Raw genomic sequence first — 19,967 nt, forward strand, 5'->3', positions numbered from 1 at the left:
CTAAAATAAACCCATTAATAAATAGTTTTTGAAGAGAAGCAAAGCAGTCAAGAAAAACATATTAGCAGCTTGTATTTTGCTCGCTTGTTCTTTAAAGTAGAGGGGAAAAAAACCCCACAAACCCTTAACATTCTATAAGAAAAGGAGAGGAAAGAAAGTTTTCAGATGGGATTTAAGCCAGAGAGGTCTCTTATGCCCAGGAAGATCAATCAGGGTAAATGAGTTCTCCATGTATTATTACCTGAGGGTAGAGAAAATTGAAGATGAGATTTTCCCCCTACTTGTTTGACCTTGCTGCATACATATGATGTAAAAAATATGTGTGAAATTTGATAGTGGTCTTTTCCATCGCAGACCTTGAAACATTTAACTCTTTGAGATTTTTCAAATTTGGAGTAAATGACACAATTTCTTCCATGTTTACTCTAATTGTTCTCATTTAAATATAATTGTATTTGCAATCATGACTTTAATAAAACCGTGATGTGCAGGGAACCTAAATGCCTTCTGCCCTGTAAAAACAAACGCCCAGCCCTTGTTGCTGTACTCACGGATGGCAGGAAAAAAAATGGTTAGAAAATCAATTTAAACTGCATTTGTACTTTACCAAGAATTCTGTGACACTTACATTGGTAAGAGTTATGCTTTCTAAATATGTGATCCCCTTTTATAAGCACCTAAAACCCCTGCTGCTTCAGCTGCTCTCCAAGCCAGAATAAATGACTCCACATTAATCTATTTTCACAATACCTGGAACTTGTAGAAAGGGGAAAGAAATGAGATCCAAAAGATAAACAATGAGGGCTTCTGGTTAAGATGGTGGCATAGGTAAATGTGGTACTCACATCCTCACATAACCGCATCAAAATTACAACTACACTATAGAGCAGCCATCATTCACAACTGCCTGAACTCTGGCTGAATGGAATTCCTTTAACTAGGGATTTAAAGAAGCCCCATTAGACTAAGTTGGGGTGGGGCAGAGATGTGGAAAGGCTGGTCTCTTACCCACATGTAGCAGATAAAAATTGGGAGGGGAATGTCCACTAACTTGATCTCTCAAACAAGCAGCATCCCCATACCTCTTGCTAAGTGACCCCAGGCCCAGCGTAAGCAGCAACTGGCCTTGTTTCACAGCTTGGACTTGCCCGGGCATCTCCAAACACAGCACAAAAAGCAGCCATCTACAGATCACTTTGTAGCTCATACTGGGTGGCCCTTGGCCTGACCTTGGCATGCACTTCCTGCGAGGCCCCAGAGCCAGGGCACTCGGTGGACAGCTTCAGACCACATCAAAGAACCACCCAAATATATCCACAAGCTACACACTCAAGGGGCAGGCTCAGGGGCACCAGAACCCCACTGAAGTAAGTCCTGCTCTGTGGGGTGGATCCCTTCACAGCTGATCCTCCACGGTGGTCAGTGGTTACAGCCTGTCTTTGCAGCTGATCAGCCTGGGAGTAAACCTATCCTATTGACATGTCAACAGCAATCAAGGCAAAAAACAAGAGGAGGGTGTACACAGCCCACATGGGGAGTGGGATGCAGCTGGAGTGCCCAGCTTGTATGATGGGGGAGGCTGTGCCACTGAACCCTACAGGAAATTTACTACATAAAGCCACTCTATCAAACCTGAAAAACATAGTAGGTCTAATTCATAGAAACAAACACAAGGGAGGTTGCCAAAAGGAGGAGTCAAAGAAACATGACTCAACTGAAAGAACAGAACAAAATTCCACAAAAAGAACTAAGCAAAATGGAGATAAGTGATCTACCAGATGCAGAGATCAAAACGCTGGTTACAAGGATGCGCAATGATTTAGTGATAACTTCAACAGCATAAAAAAGGACATAGAAACCATAAAAAAACAGTGAGAAATGAAGGATACATAAAATGAAATAACAGTTTATAGGAAGTTAATAGCATAGTAGATGAAGCCAAGAATCAAAACAGTGATTTGGAATGTAGGGAAGCAAAAAACATCCGATCAGAACAGGAAAAAGAAAAAAGAAAAAAAAAATTGAGGATAGTGCAATGAGCCTCTGGGACAGCTTCAAATGTATCAACTTTCATAGCATGGAGGGTGCTGGAAACAGAAAATAGAGAGCAAGAATTTGAAAACGTATTTGAAAAAATAATGACAGAAGGCTTCCCTAACCCAGTAAAGGAAATAGACATACAAATCCAGGAAGCACAGCGAGTTCCAAACAAGATGAACCCAAAGAGGCCCACTCCAAGGCATCTCACAATTAAAATGCAAAAAGTTAATGACAAAGAGAGAATCTTAAAAGCAGCATGAAAAAAGCAGTTAATTACCTACAAGGGAGCACCCATTAGACTATCAGTTGATTTTCCAACAGCAACTTTGCAGGCCAGAAGGGATTGGAAAGAAATATTCTAAGTGATGAAATGTAACGTCATAAAACCAAGATTACCCAGCAAAACTGTCATTTAAAATAGAAGGATAGCTAAAGAGTTCCCCTGACAAGAAGTAGGTAAAGGAGTTCATCACTACCAAACAGTATTATATGAAATGTTAAAGGGTCTTCTTTAAGAAGAAAAAGGATAAAAATATGAATGATAAAATGGTGATTAATACATATCTATCAGCAACTGAATTAAAAAAAGAAAGTAAGTGAACAAGCAGAACAGAAACAGAATCACTGATGCAGAGAACATTTTGGTGGTTGCCAGATAGGAAGTGGGTCAAAGGGATGGGTGAAAAAGGTGAAGGGATTAAAAAGTACAAATTGGTTGTTACAGAATAGTCATGGGGATGTAAAGTGCAGCAAAGGGAATATAGTTAATAATATTCTAAGAACTACCTGTGGAATCAGATGGGTACAAGATTTATCAGGATGTCATTTAGGAAGTTATATGATGTCTAATCACTGGAGTGTATACCTGAAACTAACATAATAATGCATATCAACTATAATTTAAAAAATAAAAAATATTTTAAATACATTTTTTAAAAAAGTTAAAAAAATAAAAAGTATAAAGCCTATTAATTCAGTGATATTTGAAAATGTGTTAAAGTTTGGCCATTGAACTACTGGGTATGTTGTATTGTATTTATAGCTTTAGTGTTCATTCTCAAGATTTATGTGTTTCTCAACCCCTATCATTTGAATGTATAATTATTTTAAAAATTACAGACGGTCTTTTAGTATAGAAATGTACCATCATTTTACATTTATATGTATATATGTATGTGCATGTAATATGATTATATACTTGCTTATCATGCACTTAGAATAAACAATAGTAAATAATTTTCAATGTTTTCCTTTAATTTTGGGTATCAGATTTTTTCAGAATTAAAATATATTCACTGTAAAAAGAAAAAAAGATAAACAATAGTCTGTGACTTGTAAGCTGTTTTAACATAAGACTGTGCTTTATATTTATAAATGAAAAAACACATTTTATTTGGCATTCCTTAATGTTTCACTAACCTGAGATTATCATAAGCAAAAGAGTTTGGAGAAAAGTATTGTGTGACTTGTTCATCTTGGTAAATCCTATGCTTATAACTCCGTTTAATACAAAAGGGGTAGTCTGCAATGCTCACGGTGTGAAACAAAGGACGGGTGGATGGTCTTAATGACACAGAAATCCTATTTTAATCAAACAGACTTGGATTAAAATAATTTCCAAACCTGAATATTGCAGAAAAATCCAAAAGTTACCAAAATATTTTGTTGCAATGTGTTATATTACATTTTGTCTAAGTAATGCGGAGCTAAAACATGCCTGTGCTTTTTCTTTTCTTCCTAATAATCACATTGGCATGTTTGCTTTTCATATTGTGGAAGACTTACATGGGTCTAAGGTTCAAGGTACTCTTTCACTTATGATTACCTCCCGTCTGTTACACATTAAGGGAAGCAAAGGTTAGCATTGAAGCAGCTGGACTCCCATCTCTTGGTGATGCAGAAGGTGGCTGGTGTTCAGAAAAAGTTCAAAATAAGAAATAAAACAGAAGGATTACTTCATGTTCCTTTAATGTCCTACTAGAGTATTGTCCAGTGGGCCTGCTTAAGCACTATGAAATTCTCTAGAAGAATGCATTTTTATTTGACTCACTACCAATTAATAGGCCCAGTCTCTGTGAAGTTACTGATAAATTGTGGATTTTTGTCTTAAGAAGATGTAAATGAATACATACGGTAGAAAAGAACCCCCTCCCCAAATTACATTTATTCTTCTGTAGGACACTAACCAGTTTTGTGTCTAACCTAGCAATCTTATTTCAACATTCGTTCAGTGACTATATATGCCCAGTCTCTTGAATTCTCATTGAACCAGCTTTATCATCATGCTGGTTCCTTCATTAATGAGATAAATCTTTGGTATGTGTTCATTATACAGTAAAGTCAGGTTTATAATTTGTTGAAAATTAAACTAGGACACTTTTCTTGAGTTATTTTGCCAGGACCCCAAGAAAACAGTCTATTGGCCAGAGATGAGTGTAGATTTTGGTGGCCTAAAACATATATAATTTTTGGTCTTTTTATAACAAAAAGGATTGAAAGTACATATACAAAATATGTATAAAAGTAAATATTAATTTAGAATGAAAAAAAGAAATGAACAAATTAGGAGGAAACTTGGAGATTTGGTGTCTTTCTCTGAAATCTCTTTTCTTCAGGGGAAATGCTTACATGAAAATGCTTCCTGACTGCAACGTTGTTTTCCCTTTTGAAAGAGAATTTAACAACCCACTGACATTCCTAGCAAGTTCCAGGACTCAGAAAAACAAAGGTTGGGGCCTCTAAGCTTCATTAGCTTCAGAGCTCTGCTTCTGGGTGAGGGGACACCAGCAGATAAGGGGCTGTGAAGTAAAGGGCTGGGAGAAGGAAACCGGAGATCATTTTCCCCCTCAGACAACAGGGCCATGTAATAATAGTCCCCTGTGCAGGGCTTGGTGAAGACTCGCACATTCATGTGCCAAGAGACCTGAGCTTGTGCTGCAGGGAGAGCATATGGAACCGTGACACCTGTCAATAAGAAAACCTTTGAATCTTTTTCAGTCAAATCCCTCCTGCCCCTAGATAGCCCTAAATCTGGAGAAACCAGAAGAAGAAGAGGGGTAAAGAGGCATCAGGAAGAACACATCATTTTAGTTCTCAAGTTCTTGAACTGGACATTTACCTAACCAAGTAAAGTGTTGCTGACCACAAAACTGAGTTATGAGATAAAAGTTTTAACCAGAGTAGGTTGAACCAGATGCTTTTCCTCTGTGGACACAAATAGAAGCCTGTGGAGCCTGCGTGATATTCCATTAAGGGAAAGTAAAGAGTGATTCTACAAAGCATGTTTGATATCAGTGACAGAATAAAAAGAAAACTGTTTATACTTGCACCCCACAAAGTTTAAACTTTTAATGAATCCATCGATAAATGCTTTAAATGCCCAATTAATTAATGCAAGAGAAATGGGGAAAACCACATACACTTCTAAGTTTTTACTTGAAACCTAGTTGGATATTTTCGCTTCCTTCCTTATTTCTAGCAGTAGGGGCTGCCAACAGTTGAAATGTTTGGACACTCGGTGGCAAACTTTCACAGCTGAGAATAATTTAACCAAATACAATCTAGCCCTCTAATACAGGAGACACTTAAATCCCAATACAATTTCAAGGATGTTGACTGCAGACAGAAAGTGTAGCAACGATGATAAAGGTTAAATATTTGAAGATGTTATTAGTTTAAATGTGGTGGTGAGAAATTGATCTGCAATAGATGCCTTTTCCCTGTGTATTTAGAAGACTACAGTAGACTGCTGAGCTAGATTATGGGTAATCTGGCCTAGACACTGAAAAAGAACTAAAAGATCTCAGCAGGTGATGACTAAGTACATGCCGCCGTGAAATGGCAATGAAGACAAGCGAACGTTTTGTAGGGGCTTGCTACTCATTGCAGAACAGATGGAAAAGCTGACACAATACTCTAATTCTTTGTACTCTGATAATTGTTGCCATTGCAATTTCAAATTCAGTTTATGGCTCCTACCTCATTTTGAATTGCTACATGATTTGAAAACTAATTTCAGAAATCATGAAAAGTGACTTCTTTTTATCAATGTCAAAAATATGTCTATAAACTTAGATAATAGGAAAAATGGATTGAAAGAAAAAAATGAAAGAACTAACTTTTAATTCTATTCAGACACTGAGAATAATGCAAGTTCCCTCATGTTAAGAAATACATACTTATTTTTTTTGAAATTGCTAGTTATAGTTAATTTTATGTGTCAATTTGACTAGGCTATGGGATGCCCACATAGTTGTTTAGACATTATTTCTGGGTGTATCTGTGGGTGTTTCCAGAAGAAATTACTCTTTAAATTGATAGGCTGAGTAAAGCAGATGGCCGTCCCACTGTGGGTGGGCATCTTCCAATCCCCTGAGGGTGTAAAGAGAGGAAAAAGTGGAGCCAAGTTGAATTTGCTCTCTGCCTGACTGTTGAGCTGTGATGTCAATCTTTTCTTGCTGTTAATGCTCCTGGTTCTCAGGCCTTCAGATTCAGAGTGAAGTCTACACCAGTCTTTGCTGAGACTCCAGCTTGTAGGTAGGTGGCAGGTCTTGGGACTTCTTATCCTCAGTAATTATGTGAGCCAATACTTTATAATATCTGTAGCTATACTTACATCTATCTATCTAGTCATCTAGCTAGCTAGCTACATTGCTTAATAAGGAAAATTTAAATTGAGTAAGATTTTCTTGGTCCATTGACCAAATAAAACTATTTTACCCATCTACTGCCCCAGTGCAGTAGTCTGCAAACTATGGTCCATAAGTCAAATGCTGACAGTCACCTATTTTTGGAAATAAAGTTGGAACACAGCCACATATCTTTAAGGGTGTTACGAGAGCAGAGTTGACTAGCTGAGATACAAAGTCTAAAATATTTGCTATTTGACTCTTTATGAAAACGTTTGCTAAGCCATGTAAAGTATGTGGAGGATGGCACTGGCTAATGATGAATCAAAGCTATGAGAACAATCGGAGGCACAGAAAGCACACTCATTCACATGTAGTATGACTGACTTTCAGTGCATGACAAAATACATTAATGCACACTTAGCTCCTGGTAAAACTCAGACCAAGTCTAAAATTCATGTCTCAATAATCATTGCCTACAATGTCAGTGACATCAGTTTTCAGAGCAATGGTTAGATAGGATATATTCCCAAACCTGATGCTCCTTTTTAATTATTGTTTAACCTATTTTAAAACATCTGGCACAGAAAGGAGAAAGTGATTTAAATATTATCTGTTTAATTTGCTAACCTTCCTATGCCCTTTTGGAAACAGCTTGTTCAAAGTCCACAGAGATTTAGATACTCAGAATAACCCTTCTGTATCACTTTCTAAACTGAATTTCACTACATGCAATTTGGATTTCTCTGAAATAAGCAACCACAGGGGTTTGAAAATTCTAGCACAGATTTATAACGAAATGAAAAAAGATTGGATACTGTCCAGAAATGTGTGATGGCACTCAAAGCAGAATGACATTTGCTCAGTAGAGCTGCTGAAGTAATACTTCCCCTCAATAGTTTTCCACATGAAATTTGTCTTCTTGTAAGCAGATTACCCTCATTGACAATGTAGGGACAACACTTAGTAACAGTGAATTATATCAACCAAGCCAGTAAAATTAGTAATGATTTTGTTTATAAATAGCCATGTAACTGTATTTTATTTTGTGAGCCCTAAAGTGTAGCTCTGTGTACTGAACCTCTGTTAGCTTACCATCTTACTCTTGTTTAGAGCATGCCCTTTTTAAGGGGTGTCTCTTAACCACTACTATTCTTTACATGTTGGGGAGATTGGGCATGCATTTGCAGGATATTTGAATAGAATGTTCAAGCTTGTGTGTAGATTAAAAATTTTGCCTCTCTTATGGTTCTTACAGAAGGGGGACCCCCCCAAAACCAGAATTCATTTATAAAAAATTGGGTATTTATTCTTCTATGTTTAATCTTCAGTCACCTTTAGGGCACTCTCCATTTGCTGCAGTACACCTATCGAGACATTTTTTTGCACTGTTCAAAACAGTTTTTGAACTTGTCACTTTTGGTGCCTTTTAGTGCCGCTGCTGTTTTTAGCCTCACCTCTTTTACATCGGTAAATCATTTCCCTCTGAGGACTTTTTTTAATCCAGAGAAACACAAAAAAAGTTGCTTGGGTGAGATTGGGTGAATAGGGAGGGTGGGGCATGGAAGTCATGCCATTTTTTGGTCAAAAACTGCCGAACACTCACTGCAGTGAGGGCCAGTGCGCTTGTAAATCACATACCTGGAAATGGGCAAACGTGTTGAAAGAGTCGTTAAAAAAAAAAAAAAAATCACTGAAGCCAAACGCAGCCTCTCACAATAACACCAGCTGGTAGACAGATACAGGTGGGTTCCTAGAACACTCACCTAGTGGGGGAAGCCTGTACTACAAGGGGCTGCCCTATAGAAGATAATTCTGTTTTTTGGGGGGGTTCCCCCTCATAGACCTCACTAGGAGGCATTCTCTGGCCTTTAGAGGAAAGTCTGTGGACTACAACAATGAAGCTGTTATGGGAAATTATTATTTGCATTTTAAAGTAAAAGCGTGATGCATGCCTACTATAGTATTAAAACATTAGTGTCGTTATATCTTGAGACAGGAAATCAGAGAGGTAAAAGAGCTTTCTTTTTATATTTGTAATAATGACCCTTTTATTCTGAACAAAGATGGTCTACTATTTTGAAAATAAAATAATAAAACCGTAGACCTAAAAAGAATTCCATCAGGTCATTTTATCTGCTCCCTTTGAATCCAGAAAAGCTGAATATTAATAAATCTCATTTAAATTGCTCTGTTCTTTTGAAAGCTGACTTGCATCCAATCTCCCCTTTGGGGAAAATAGGAAAAGAGAGGATGAGACTTTAGAAGTCTGCCTGGCTTGGCTCAGGAGTGAGACCAAGTCAAATGGCTTCAAAAGATGCAAAGATTGAGAAGGGCTCTAAGAGAGTTTGGAAGATTTTGGAAAGATCCATTTCATAATGTGGCAGCAGGAAGAGGAAAGGAACCTTTGACTTTGGCCAACAATATACAGGGCACATGAGTTATCAAATGCATTAAGTCAGTTCAGAATGCTTTGTCAAAGTCAGTCTCAGTAGCACAAAGCTTCTCTAGGGTCCTTGACTGGGAACTTTACACCACTCACTGCAGTTTAAGTATGCATATGTGTTTGCTAGGGGCTGGGTGTTCGTCATGGCGGGGTTTTTTTGTGATCTACTTCTTTGGTCTGTGTTCTTCTAGAACAACTTCTTTTGGTCTGCTAATGGCCTTACTGGGAGTTCTCTGTCAGTACATACCTAGTTCTCCTTTCGTGTTCCTGCATAGACTGAGGGAGTGTTCTGCGTATGGTTAGGTATTGGTTTTACACAGACTGGGAAAGAGTGACAGACAGCATTTTCATCCTGATGATATTCGCTGTGGCCCCTTGGCTGTCTGTGCTCTTGTAGCGAACTTTTGATCCCATTCAGGATGGCTCCACCGTCACAACCTAATTACTTCCTCAAAACCCACCTCCAAAAATCATCACATTGGAGGTTAGGGTTTTAACATTTGAATTTTGTGGGGGACACAAACCTTCAGTCCAGAGCACCTACCTCAGATGGCCTCCTTCTCCTTTTTTATTTCTTTTTAATCACTCTACTACTCATTCTGCTCCCTTCCTACAAAATTCCAATATAATTTTCTAAAAATGTTTCCTTGTTTTGCTTTCTTTTCTTTTTGCTTCCTTTCAGTAATCACATGGTTGAACCTTAAGGTCTGTGTGATTGACCTCAGATCTATGTGTTTGTCTTGACCGTTGTTAACATGTGGATATCCCTATTTGGATGGTCATCTGACTTTTAAGGACAAAAGGCCCAAACTGAACTCATCCTCTTCCCTCTTCTTCCTGCAATTATTCCAGCATTCTTGTTACTAGGTTCAAAACCCAAAAGTCATTCTTTACATCTTCCCTTGACTCCCTGCCTTTGATAAATTTTTCAATCCTATTCTTATGATCCCTCTGGAATGTCTATTTTTGTTGTTGTACTGGAACTGGCCAACTCCGATGTATTGTGGTTTTGGCGTGCACAGGGACATGCTGGAATGGAAGTCATAGCTGCCAGGGACCAGCATGTCCTGTGTACAATAATGCAAGGGGTAATTTATGGTAGTTAAGTTCCAGCAATAAAGATAGAAATCATGTTGCTCATAGGATATGAAGAAGTATTTTATTTGTAAGGTACATAGCTGGCAAGTAGCCACCCTTAGTTCCTTACTGCTTGTTGGCTGGAGACCACCCTCAGTACTTTGTCACATGGACCTTCCCAAAATTGCTAGATGGCTTTATCAAAATCAGCATGACAGAGTGTTCTTCCACGCTGCAGCTCACAGTCCTATGTAACCTAATCATGGAAGTGAGTGACATCCCATTATGCTCCTCTCCTCATTATTCTATTGGCTAAAAGTAAACTACGGTCCCATCCACACTGAAGTTAGAGGGGATCATGCCAGGCTTGAGTACCAGGAGAGGGGATGATGGGGGCTGTGATAGAGGCTGCTGACCATATATAGAAAGAGAGGAAACAATTCCTGTCACTTCTGTAATTCCATCAATGGTAAAGCTTCATTGACAGTGTTTGTTAAGGTTAAATGGCAAATATTTCAGGCATTAGAAAGTCAGTAGAAGTTTTTCCCCCTGTTTATTCACTTAATTAGTCAAAGATGCAAGTTTTTCTACAGGGTCCTGAAGGTTATCTTGCTGGATAATGTTTGCATTATTATATTAAAATATAATTGCCATTAATGGGTTTATTATAAAACAGAGTGCTTATTAAGTAAAGCCCTGATTTAGTTCCTTCTGAAAAGTGACTACAGTCAAGGGAGTTATCTTCACTCTTAGCCTCAAAATGAACTCTCTTTTAAAATCCTTTAAAATGTTATCTGTTATACTTTCCCTATACAAAATAGGTCTATAATGCTGTTGTTTTACAAATGTGTAAATCAAGACACAGACTCAGACACAGTTAATCACGAGCAAAGGTTTTAGACACCCTAAGAGTTGATTTCTTTCTTTTTCAATAAACTATGCTTTTTCTTCAAGTATATTACAGTCAGTCTGTGACTATCTGGTATAATATATCACCTTGACTTTATCATACCTGTCAATTCCTCTATTCCTTGTCTTTGCCATTTGGTTCTCTCTTGCTTATCATTTTCCATTCCAGTGATTACTTTCAGAGCCCATCTCTGCCTACCATTTTCTATCCTACTTTTTTAAATAGAAATTTTCTCTTCCACACACTATACATATAGGTGTTTACTTCCTTGAAGTCATTAATGATTCGATAGCTTTCTTCTTAGAATCACTGAAGTGATTTAATTAAGATATTTCCCGTGAGATTTGGTCAATTTTTCCTTGACTTGAATTATTATAATCTGTGCATGTTTCTGCTTCCACTCTGTCATTACTTGTAGCTCTGAAAAGAGATTTCTCAGAGGACTGAAGAAATTTGGGAATATGTTCTACACTGTCCAAATGAGACTCCTTCAGGGTTGAGTCACTTAAGACATTTAAGACATTTTAGTGGAGCAGAAAATAATTTTAATTAAGATCTTAAGTTTATAAGCATGAATCTTTTCTTGCAGGAGGGAAAAAAAAGCACATAGGATTGCAAATAAAAAGAATAGATAGATATAGGTACTTTCTAAAAAGAGATATAAGTAGATATTTTTAAGATGAAGCAAAAGCAATAAAAATTAATACATCAAAATCATTATCAATGAATAATAATCTCTCATTCATATTTCTTAAAAGCAGGACACCTTGGTAAACTTATACTTGGATCCATTTAAAATTTTCAAAATTAGGCTCAGTCACCTAGTTAGCTTCAGGGGTCAGGAATTCCTTGCCACTGGAGCCACAATATATATGTTTCTTTGAGCAAACAAATATCTATCACATGTGTACATCAGCTAGGTAATGCATGCAAAAACTTGGATGTTCCAGATCCTTCTGTCACCCAGATGACAATGCCACCGGTTTTGTTTTTTTTGAGAATTTGGAATTATACAATATAGGTTGGAGATCAGGAGGCTAATACTAACCTAATGCAGGTGCCATTGTTGTGGCATCGATGATGAGCACACCAAGGGACATGGCAGTTCTCAATGTTCCTTCCATGAAGTGCTTCCTGAACGATAAAGTATTCTTTGTGGTTTACTTGAAGCTCTGATGCAGCCCTTGAACCCATACACATGGCCCGCTTTCTTACAGATCTTAATGTTTTCAGGAACATGGCCAAGGAACATTGATTCAAAATGTACCTAGAGGAAAAATAACAATAAATATCTTCTTATAAGGTGTTGTTAAATTATAGGAGAAAGGCCTGGGATATTTTGTTCTGTAATTGCATATTTTGATGCGTTCTTCTGTGTTAAACAGGTTTCAATTGTTAGCTAGCCTCCTCAATCCTACTAGGTGGTAAGATAAGTTCCTTTAGAAAAGGGCCCTTATTTCATATTTCTTTTGTGACTCTCGCAATAGCTAATATATTTTAGTACAAAAAATGGGCATTTAATACCACTTGCTGATTGATTACTTTGAAGTGCATTTTTGAACTCAAGTGAATGCATTTCAATCTGAACATTACAAAATAGTAAAAGATAAAGAAAATAAAAATTTCTTGTTTAACTATTGTTAGATCTTGAATGCATCACCCAACCATCTATTCATATGTTGAAGTCCAAACATCCAGTACCTCAGAATGTGACCTTATCTGGAACTACAGCTTATACTCATTGACCAGAGTGATGATAAAATCATTTGCATGATATAAATTGCCACTTAATCTCTTCATTCTAACCCCTCAGCAACATACATAAATTAAACCTTTATCATTTAGATGTATATTAAATGCAACTTTTCTTAATAGGAACTGATGAGCTACAGTTGAAGTCTGGATGAACTGGTAACGAGGCTGTAACATTTGGGGCTGTTTGACATATGGCAGGTGGATGCACTCGTGCAGTTTGTGTCTCTGCTGGGCTCATACCCACAACTCACTCACTCAGTCCAAGATGAAGTCGGAAGTATTTAAACTTGTATTACAGATATGGTAAAATGGGAAACTGTCATTGCAAGAATTAAAAAACTAGATCCAAATAATTAAGATATGATTCTCGTGGGAGGACGGGACAGGAGATGCCCAGTAATATCACTTAACTAATTTTTGTTTTAATGCAAATTTGCTTCTAGAGAACAGAAGCATGTGCAATTTTAGGAACATCAAAGTATCTCCATGATCAAACTAATTCTATTATTTGAGCTCTTACTGTTTTTAGTAACTCAGGCTCTGCTCCTAAGGACACTCTTTTTTTTTTTTTTTTTTCTGAGTACTTCCTATGGGACTCAGACATATAGTCACTCAGAGGATGACTACCTTTGAGTGTAGTGGGGTGGAAGTTTCAAGGTGTATTAAAAGAGCTCCCATGAGGCATAGGAGTACGTCTGTTTGTTTTCACATCCTTTTTCATATACTAAGTCCATTTATATCAATTACTCTAACAAACCATTAGCAGAGCTCTTTATCACCTAAGATAAGTGACTCACTGCTAAGGCAATCTGGGATCTATCATGGACTTGCAGACTCAGCGAATCCAAGGCTATGACCTTATTCTCACTGAGGATCTCTGACATCTTTGTGTATTGATCACACACCTGGAACAGCAAACCTCTCACTGCTTTGACAAGTGTGCTGTCTTAGCACAAAACTGATAGTGGATGAAAGAATATCCTCCTCTTCTGTTAGCAGTAGGCAGATCTGAGGGAAAGTCTGTAGAGCTATCTATGATTTATTAGACCATTAAAAAACACCCAAACAATGGAAATAAATAGCCCATGTAATTCTTCTGATCTGAGGCCCCAACTTAGTGGAACCCTGAAATGTCTGAAAAAGCAGCTGTCGTTGACTGCACATAGATAACCATTAAAATGGTTGACTTCTTCTATCCCCAGACTCTCAATTATCCAAGAGCTGCCTTTTGTGTGTATAATCATTTCTACGAAGACAGGTCTTTAAAGTAAGTCTTCTCTAATAACTCCTTGTGAATCAGACTATGGAGAATAGAGTCTGACATCAAGATATGATCTTATAAGATAAAACCACAGAAAACAGACATGGACAATCAAGGAGGAATCATCAAGACAATGAAAAATATGAATGGTGACTGAGGGGAAAGAACTCCACGTTGACAAGAATGAACAAACATTCCCTTTCCTCTCAGAGTTTCTTTTTAAAGGAAGAATATAGTGCTCTTTTATAATATGTGCAACTAAAATAAGAAGATAAGCAAAAGGGAATAAATTTTAAAAACTGGGGAGTGAGGGGAATATGGATAGGAAGCTGCTTTATCTTTTCTGTTTTGTCTTAAATTTAGATAATTGGGATACTACATGCGTTTCTGTTATGATGTCTTGATTAAATGTTTACTTTTGTTTTACATCCTCGAGTCTGTCTTAAATAATATTTTTGTATAAAAAAATTACAGAAAGGTAACTGCAAATGTATTTTTTTTGGTTGAGATTAACTATCCAAGTGTACTTGTCTTTATCCAAGAATATAAGTACAAAATTGAAATAAACTGCGTTTTATTTAGTGTCAGTGCATAATTTTAAAATATTATTTGAATTATATGCAGACAAATTCAAAACCAGAGACATGGAAACTTGGAATAAAGATGAGTAAGAGATTTTGAATAAAGTGTTTAGGAAGAGGATATATTTAAATAACTTCACATGTGATTTAAGTCTTAAATTCTTTAAGAGTTTTAGAGATATTAAATGAAAGGGAATTAAAAGGCAGAAGGAGTATTTATTCCTCTGTCATTAGTGTCTCTCGCCCCTCCTCCATAACATGATAATCATGAGCATGCAGTCTCTTTTATATGAATTTATATCTCTTTTTAAAGCTGGACCTCCACCCCTTGTCATCTTGGGATTTTCTGAGTCGATAGCAGCAATTTACAAATAGGAGGTGTGATACAAGTTCGTATATGACCTGATTCATGAAACTTAATCCTAAATTTAATGTCTTCAGTCCCTTATGTGGCTTTTAGGCCTCTTCTCCTACTTTATACTCCTTAGAAACTTCCCAGTTTGCCAGATTCAGCATATGGGAGGTCCTCACTGAATATCATTCAGGAAGGAGTATTAATATGGTTTTAATTCTAATATATCTCCCTATACATATATAGCACAGACTATAGGGCAGTGCTTATATGGAAGTTTTTGAGTTACATATGAGATTAATATCAACTAGGTCACAAAACAGTTATTTTTTAATTAGATAAATATCAGCAAAACCTAACGGGTCCTGTAATTCACAGTTAAACCTTTGATCCTTAAGGCTTTCTAGGCTACAGGATGTTTTCAAAATAGTATCTTCTCACCTTGTTGCAGAAAGAACTGAACTTTAGTGAAGGAATCAATAAATTCAGTTGTTATCCTGTGAGCGCATGGATTTAGGGAAGTGGAGATACAAAAGAAGGATGTGAGATTATTATTGTCTATAAGAAATCTGGGGAAATAAATAATAAAGAAATTAAATAGTCAGAAAAATAGCAGCTTTCTGGTTAGCAAGAGAGCAGAATAGGAAGCTCCAGGTATTCCTTCCTTTCCTCATGGAGACACTGATTCAGCAATACACAGACAGAGACTCTGTGAGAAATGTGTAGATTCAGTTGAGAGGCACTTGTACCTTAGGGGACTGTGAAACCAGCTGTATTGGGGCCAAAGGGAAAATGTGTGGCACTCATTTGCCATAGCCCTCCTCTACTGAGAGAAAACTTCCAGTTTCTAGCTTCTCTTTGGGGGAAATAAAAAACTGAAACATACAGTTTTTGTGTAGGCTTTTCAGAGACTAATTGCTGTCTTACCTGAATCTCAGTGCTGACAGGAAAGGGTGCCAGGTTGGGGCAAGTGAGAAAGGTGAAGGTTCGGACTAGCATGTATTCACTCAGCATAATCCCTCCCCTTACCTCAGTGGGAAAGAGTAGGTAAAATGCCCAACGTCTGACTTCTCCCTATGGATAGAAAGAGTTGGAACATGCATCCAAAATTACAGCTTTCCAGGGGACAGGTTGAAGAATGGGTTTCTGTCTCCTCTGTCTTGAAGTAGTGACAGTACCTGACATCCACTAGATCCCTGGGTATCACTGAAAACAAAGGAGAACTAGATAGGGCCTGCTGCTCCAGAGGACCCATGAAGCAAAACACAGAAACTGATTCAGTGCAGTGGCCTCTTCCTGGGGCGAGGGCAGGGCTGGGCAGAAGAGATTGGAGCATGTTTCTAACATTTTGGGTTTTCAGGGGCTTTCTTGAGAGACTGATTTTTATTTTGCCTGTCTTAGAGCTCCAATGAGACCCAGCATAGTATACGCTTGGGGGCTCCTGAGAACAGAATAAAACTGGGTAGCTTGTAGCAGCTCCAGATAACTTGCTAAACTTCAGACAGAAAGCAAAGACTACAAGCACCCCAAAAAGACACTGGCAAATTTGGGATAATCAACATGGTGGAGTGAGTGGAAGTCACAATGACCTCCTCCCAGGACCAACCTGGAATTACAATGAAATTGTGGAGAAATCACCTGGAACACGCAACTAAACAATAGTGAGAGAGGAGCCTTGTAACCTCAGAGACAGAAGAATCAGCTTTAGTGTAATCTAACTGGTAAGGAGTGAGGAAGAGACTTGAGAAGGCTGGCGGGGCGCCCATGGGTGGCAGCACCAGAAGGATATTGAAATGGCCAGTTGGATCCCCATAAGAAGATTGGGATCTAAACCGTAAGCGGGGATCTGCAGCCTACAGCACCAGAGCCCAAAAAGTACACAGAAAACAGCCAGCTGCAAAAAGCAGCAGGGTTGTTCTCTGTCAGAGATAGGTGGCTGGAGATGCAAAGAACCATTTAGAGGACCAACGCATAAATTTTCATTTGCAGCCTCTTACCCTGGTCTGCAGCAAAGTCGGGGGTAGAGTGGGCTAGAGACACCTGAGGAGAGACTGGGGAAGGAGGCTTTGGGGAGAGAACTGAGAGAGTAGCTGGCAGGATCTTGGTGCTGACTCATCCCCCATGCGGCAGCAGCCATCTTGCTCAGACAGAGGCCACTCCCCCGGAGCAGCAGCAGCATCAGAGGACCCAGTTAGTCCTCCTCCCCGGTGGGATTCCACCCTGCTCTGTGCTGTCTAAGCTGCCTGCTAAGTGCAGAGTGGCAGACACAGAGAGTATAGATCCCTGGCTAAAGGGGGTGCAGAGAGTTCTGGAGACACTTGAGGAGAAACTGGGGACGGAGGCTTTGGGGAGAGAATGGACAGAGTAGTTGGAGGGAACCTGTGCTGACCCCTCCCCCATACAGCAGCAACGTGAAAGGACCAAATAACCCTGCCCCTAGGAGGGACTCCGCCCCACCCTGAGCTATCTAAGGCAGCCTGCTGAGTGCAGAGTGAATAGATAAACAGCTAAGGAGAGAGCCACATACAGTAGATTCCTGGAAGTCTCAAACAGACTGTTTAAGTTCAGACAGGGACAACATCTGAGATCATCAGAGGCAGATCTAGAAAGTAAAAACAGTGGTTTCCTACCATAGAAGTTCACACCACAAAGTCAGGAAATCAAGACAGATCAACTTAAGAAGCAGAATCAAAAAAGAGGAGGCTCACAAATAATGGGAAGACAAAGAAATACCCCCCACTCAAAGGGAAAGGAGGAATCCCTAGAGAGAGAAATAAATGAAATAGAGGTAAGTAAACTATCAGATACTAAATCCAAAACAACAGTTCTAAGGAAGCTCAGTGAACTCAGTGAGCTCAGAGAGCATTACAAAAACTACAGGGAAACTATGAGGAACTTACTGTAAACTATGTCAGCATGAAAAAGGACATAGAAACTATCAATAAAAGACAAGAGGAAATGAAGAATACAATTTCTGAATTGAAGAACACAGTAGAAGGAATCAAAAGCAGGCTAGATGAAGCTGAGGATCAAATCAGTGAGGATATGGTAGAAAAAAGCTTCAGAAAGAGCAAGAAAATGAAAAAGGACTCAGAAAGAATGAAGAGACATTGAGGGAAATGCAGGACAACCTGAAATGTAATAATATCCGTATAATAGGGATACAAGAAGGAGAAGAGGATGAGGAAGGGATAGAGAGCCTGTTTGAAAAAGTAATGATGGAAAACTTCCCTAATTGGAGGAGAGAAAAAGTCACACAAGTCCAGGAAGCACAGAGGGTCCCATTCAAGAGGAACCCAATGAGGCCCACTCCAAGACACATCATCATTAAAATGGCAAATATCAAAGACAAACAGAGAATCCTAAAGGCAGCAAGGGAGAAGAGGTAGTAATATATAAGGGACCCTCGGTATGGCTAGCACCTGACTTCTCAACAGAACAACTGCAAACCAGAAAGGAGTAGAAAGAATTATTCAAGTCAGGAAAAGCAAAGGCCTGCAACCAGGACTGCTCTACCCAGCAAGGCTCTCAATTAAAATGGAAGAAAAAATAAGGAATTTCCCAAACAAAAGACAGCTAAAAGAACACACCTTCACCAAACCAGCACTGAAAAATATGCTAAAGGGACTGCTTTAAGATGAAGAAAAGGAGTCTATGAATACCCAGTTCTTTTCACAGTTGCCAATTCTTGATATTACCAATATTTTTTAATACATATTAATCTAATTGTGACAATGACGTGTTCTTTAATTGTTCTTTATTATTTGTTGAAACTAAACCTGTTTTTCTATAATCCTTGCCTGCTTCTATTATTTTTAAAAAGCTTTGGATGACTGTTTGTTATTATTTATCCATTTTTTGATGAAATGTTTGTAGAATTTTTTCCCTAAAATAACAAACAAAACAAACCATTAACACTTTTTTAGATGTGTTGCAAATACTTTCCTATTCTATTACTTGTCCTTTAACTTTTTTAATATGTATATTGCTGTACAGTGTTAAATGTTTAATATAGTCATATTGTCAATATTTTACCTTATAGCTTCTGGGTTTGACTATTTTACTTCAGGGTAAAAAAAATATTAGTTTGTATTTTCTCCTAAAACTCCTTAGATTTTACATATTGATTTTTAACTCACCTGAATATTTTTTGTATAATGTGTGAAATAGGGCTCTGTATTTGTTTTATTTCAAGTGATAGTGATCCATGCCCCTTATTTGTTAAATAAGCCTTATTTTCCCCATTGATTTGAAATATCAACTTAATCATATATTACATTGTTAGATATATATGTTTGTCTCTAGAAAGCTCATTATATTTCATTGATCTACTTGATTATTTCTGTGCTGGTGTCATGTTGTTTTAATTGCTGAGACTTTATAATGGTTTTAAATTTTTTAATATTTTATAATTAACTTTGACATTTAAAAAAATAAATAAAGTCAATCTGCATTTAAGAAAGAAAGAAAGAAAAAAAAGAAAGAGAGAGTGAGATGGAACTCCTACCTTTTGCAACAACATGGATGGAACTGGAGACTATTAAGCTAAGTGAAATAAGCCAGTGGATGAAAGACAAATACCATATGATCTCACCTATAAGTGGACTCTATTCAACAAAATAAACTAGCGAACAAAATAAACCACAGGCATGGAAACATGGAGCAGACTGAAAGTGACCAGAGGGGATGGGGAAGGAAGACAATGGTGGAAAGAAGGGGAAGGGACTAGACAAAGAACATGTATGAATGACCCATGGGCATGGACAACAAAGTGGGAATTGTCTGTGAGAGGGGGATGGGGGTGGGATGGGTGGAGGGGGGCAAAGGGGGAAAATTGAGACAACTGTAATAGAATAAACATGATTAAAAAAAGACACTGGCAGATTTGAATAACAAAGAATTCACACACAAGTCAGA

The 19,967-nt window shown here is 37.9% G+C and overlaps 1 protein-coding gene across 1 annotated transcript in view; it reads right to left on the reverse strand.

Moving 5' to 3' along the window:
* The window catches only part of EYS (eyes shut homolog), a 1,478,297-nt gene that overhangs the window by 191,788 nt on the left and 1,266,542 nt on the right, over positions 1–19,967 (reverse strand). Inside the window, 2 exon segments of the mRNA XM_054568619.1 lie at positions 12,150–12,275; positions 12,277–12,368. Coding sequence (XP_054424594.1) covers positions 12,150–12,275; positions 12,277–12,368 — 218 coding nt within the window.

This window comes from Pteronotus mesoamericanus, unplaced genomic scaffold, assembly GCF_021234165.1.
Source record: "Pteronotus mesoamericanus isolate MK-2021 breed Mesoamerican mustached bat unplaced genomic scaffold, CSHL_Meso_final contig_20, whole genome shotgun sequence".
Lineage (NCBI taxonomy): Eukaryota > Metazoa > Chordata > Mammalia > Chiroptera > Mormoopidae > Pteronotus > Pteronotus mesoamericanus.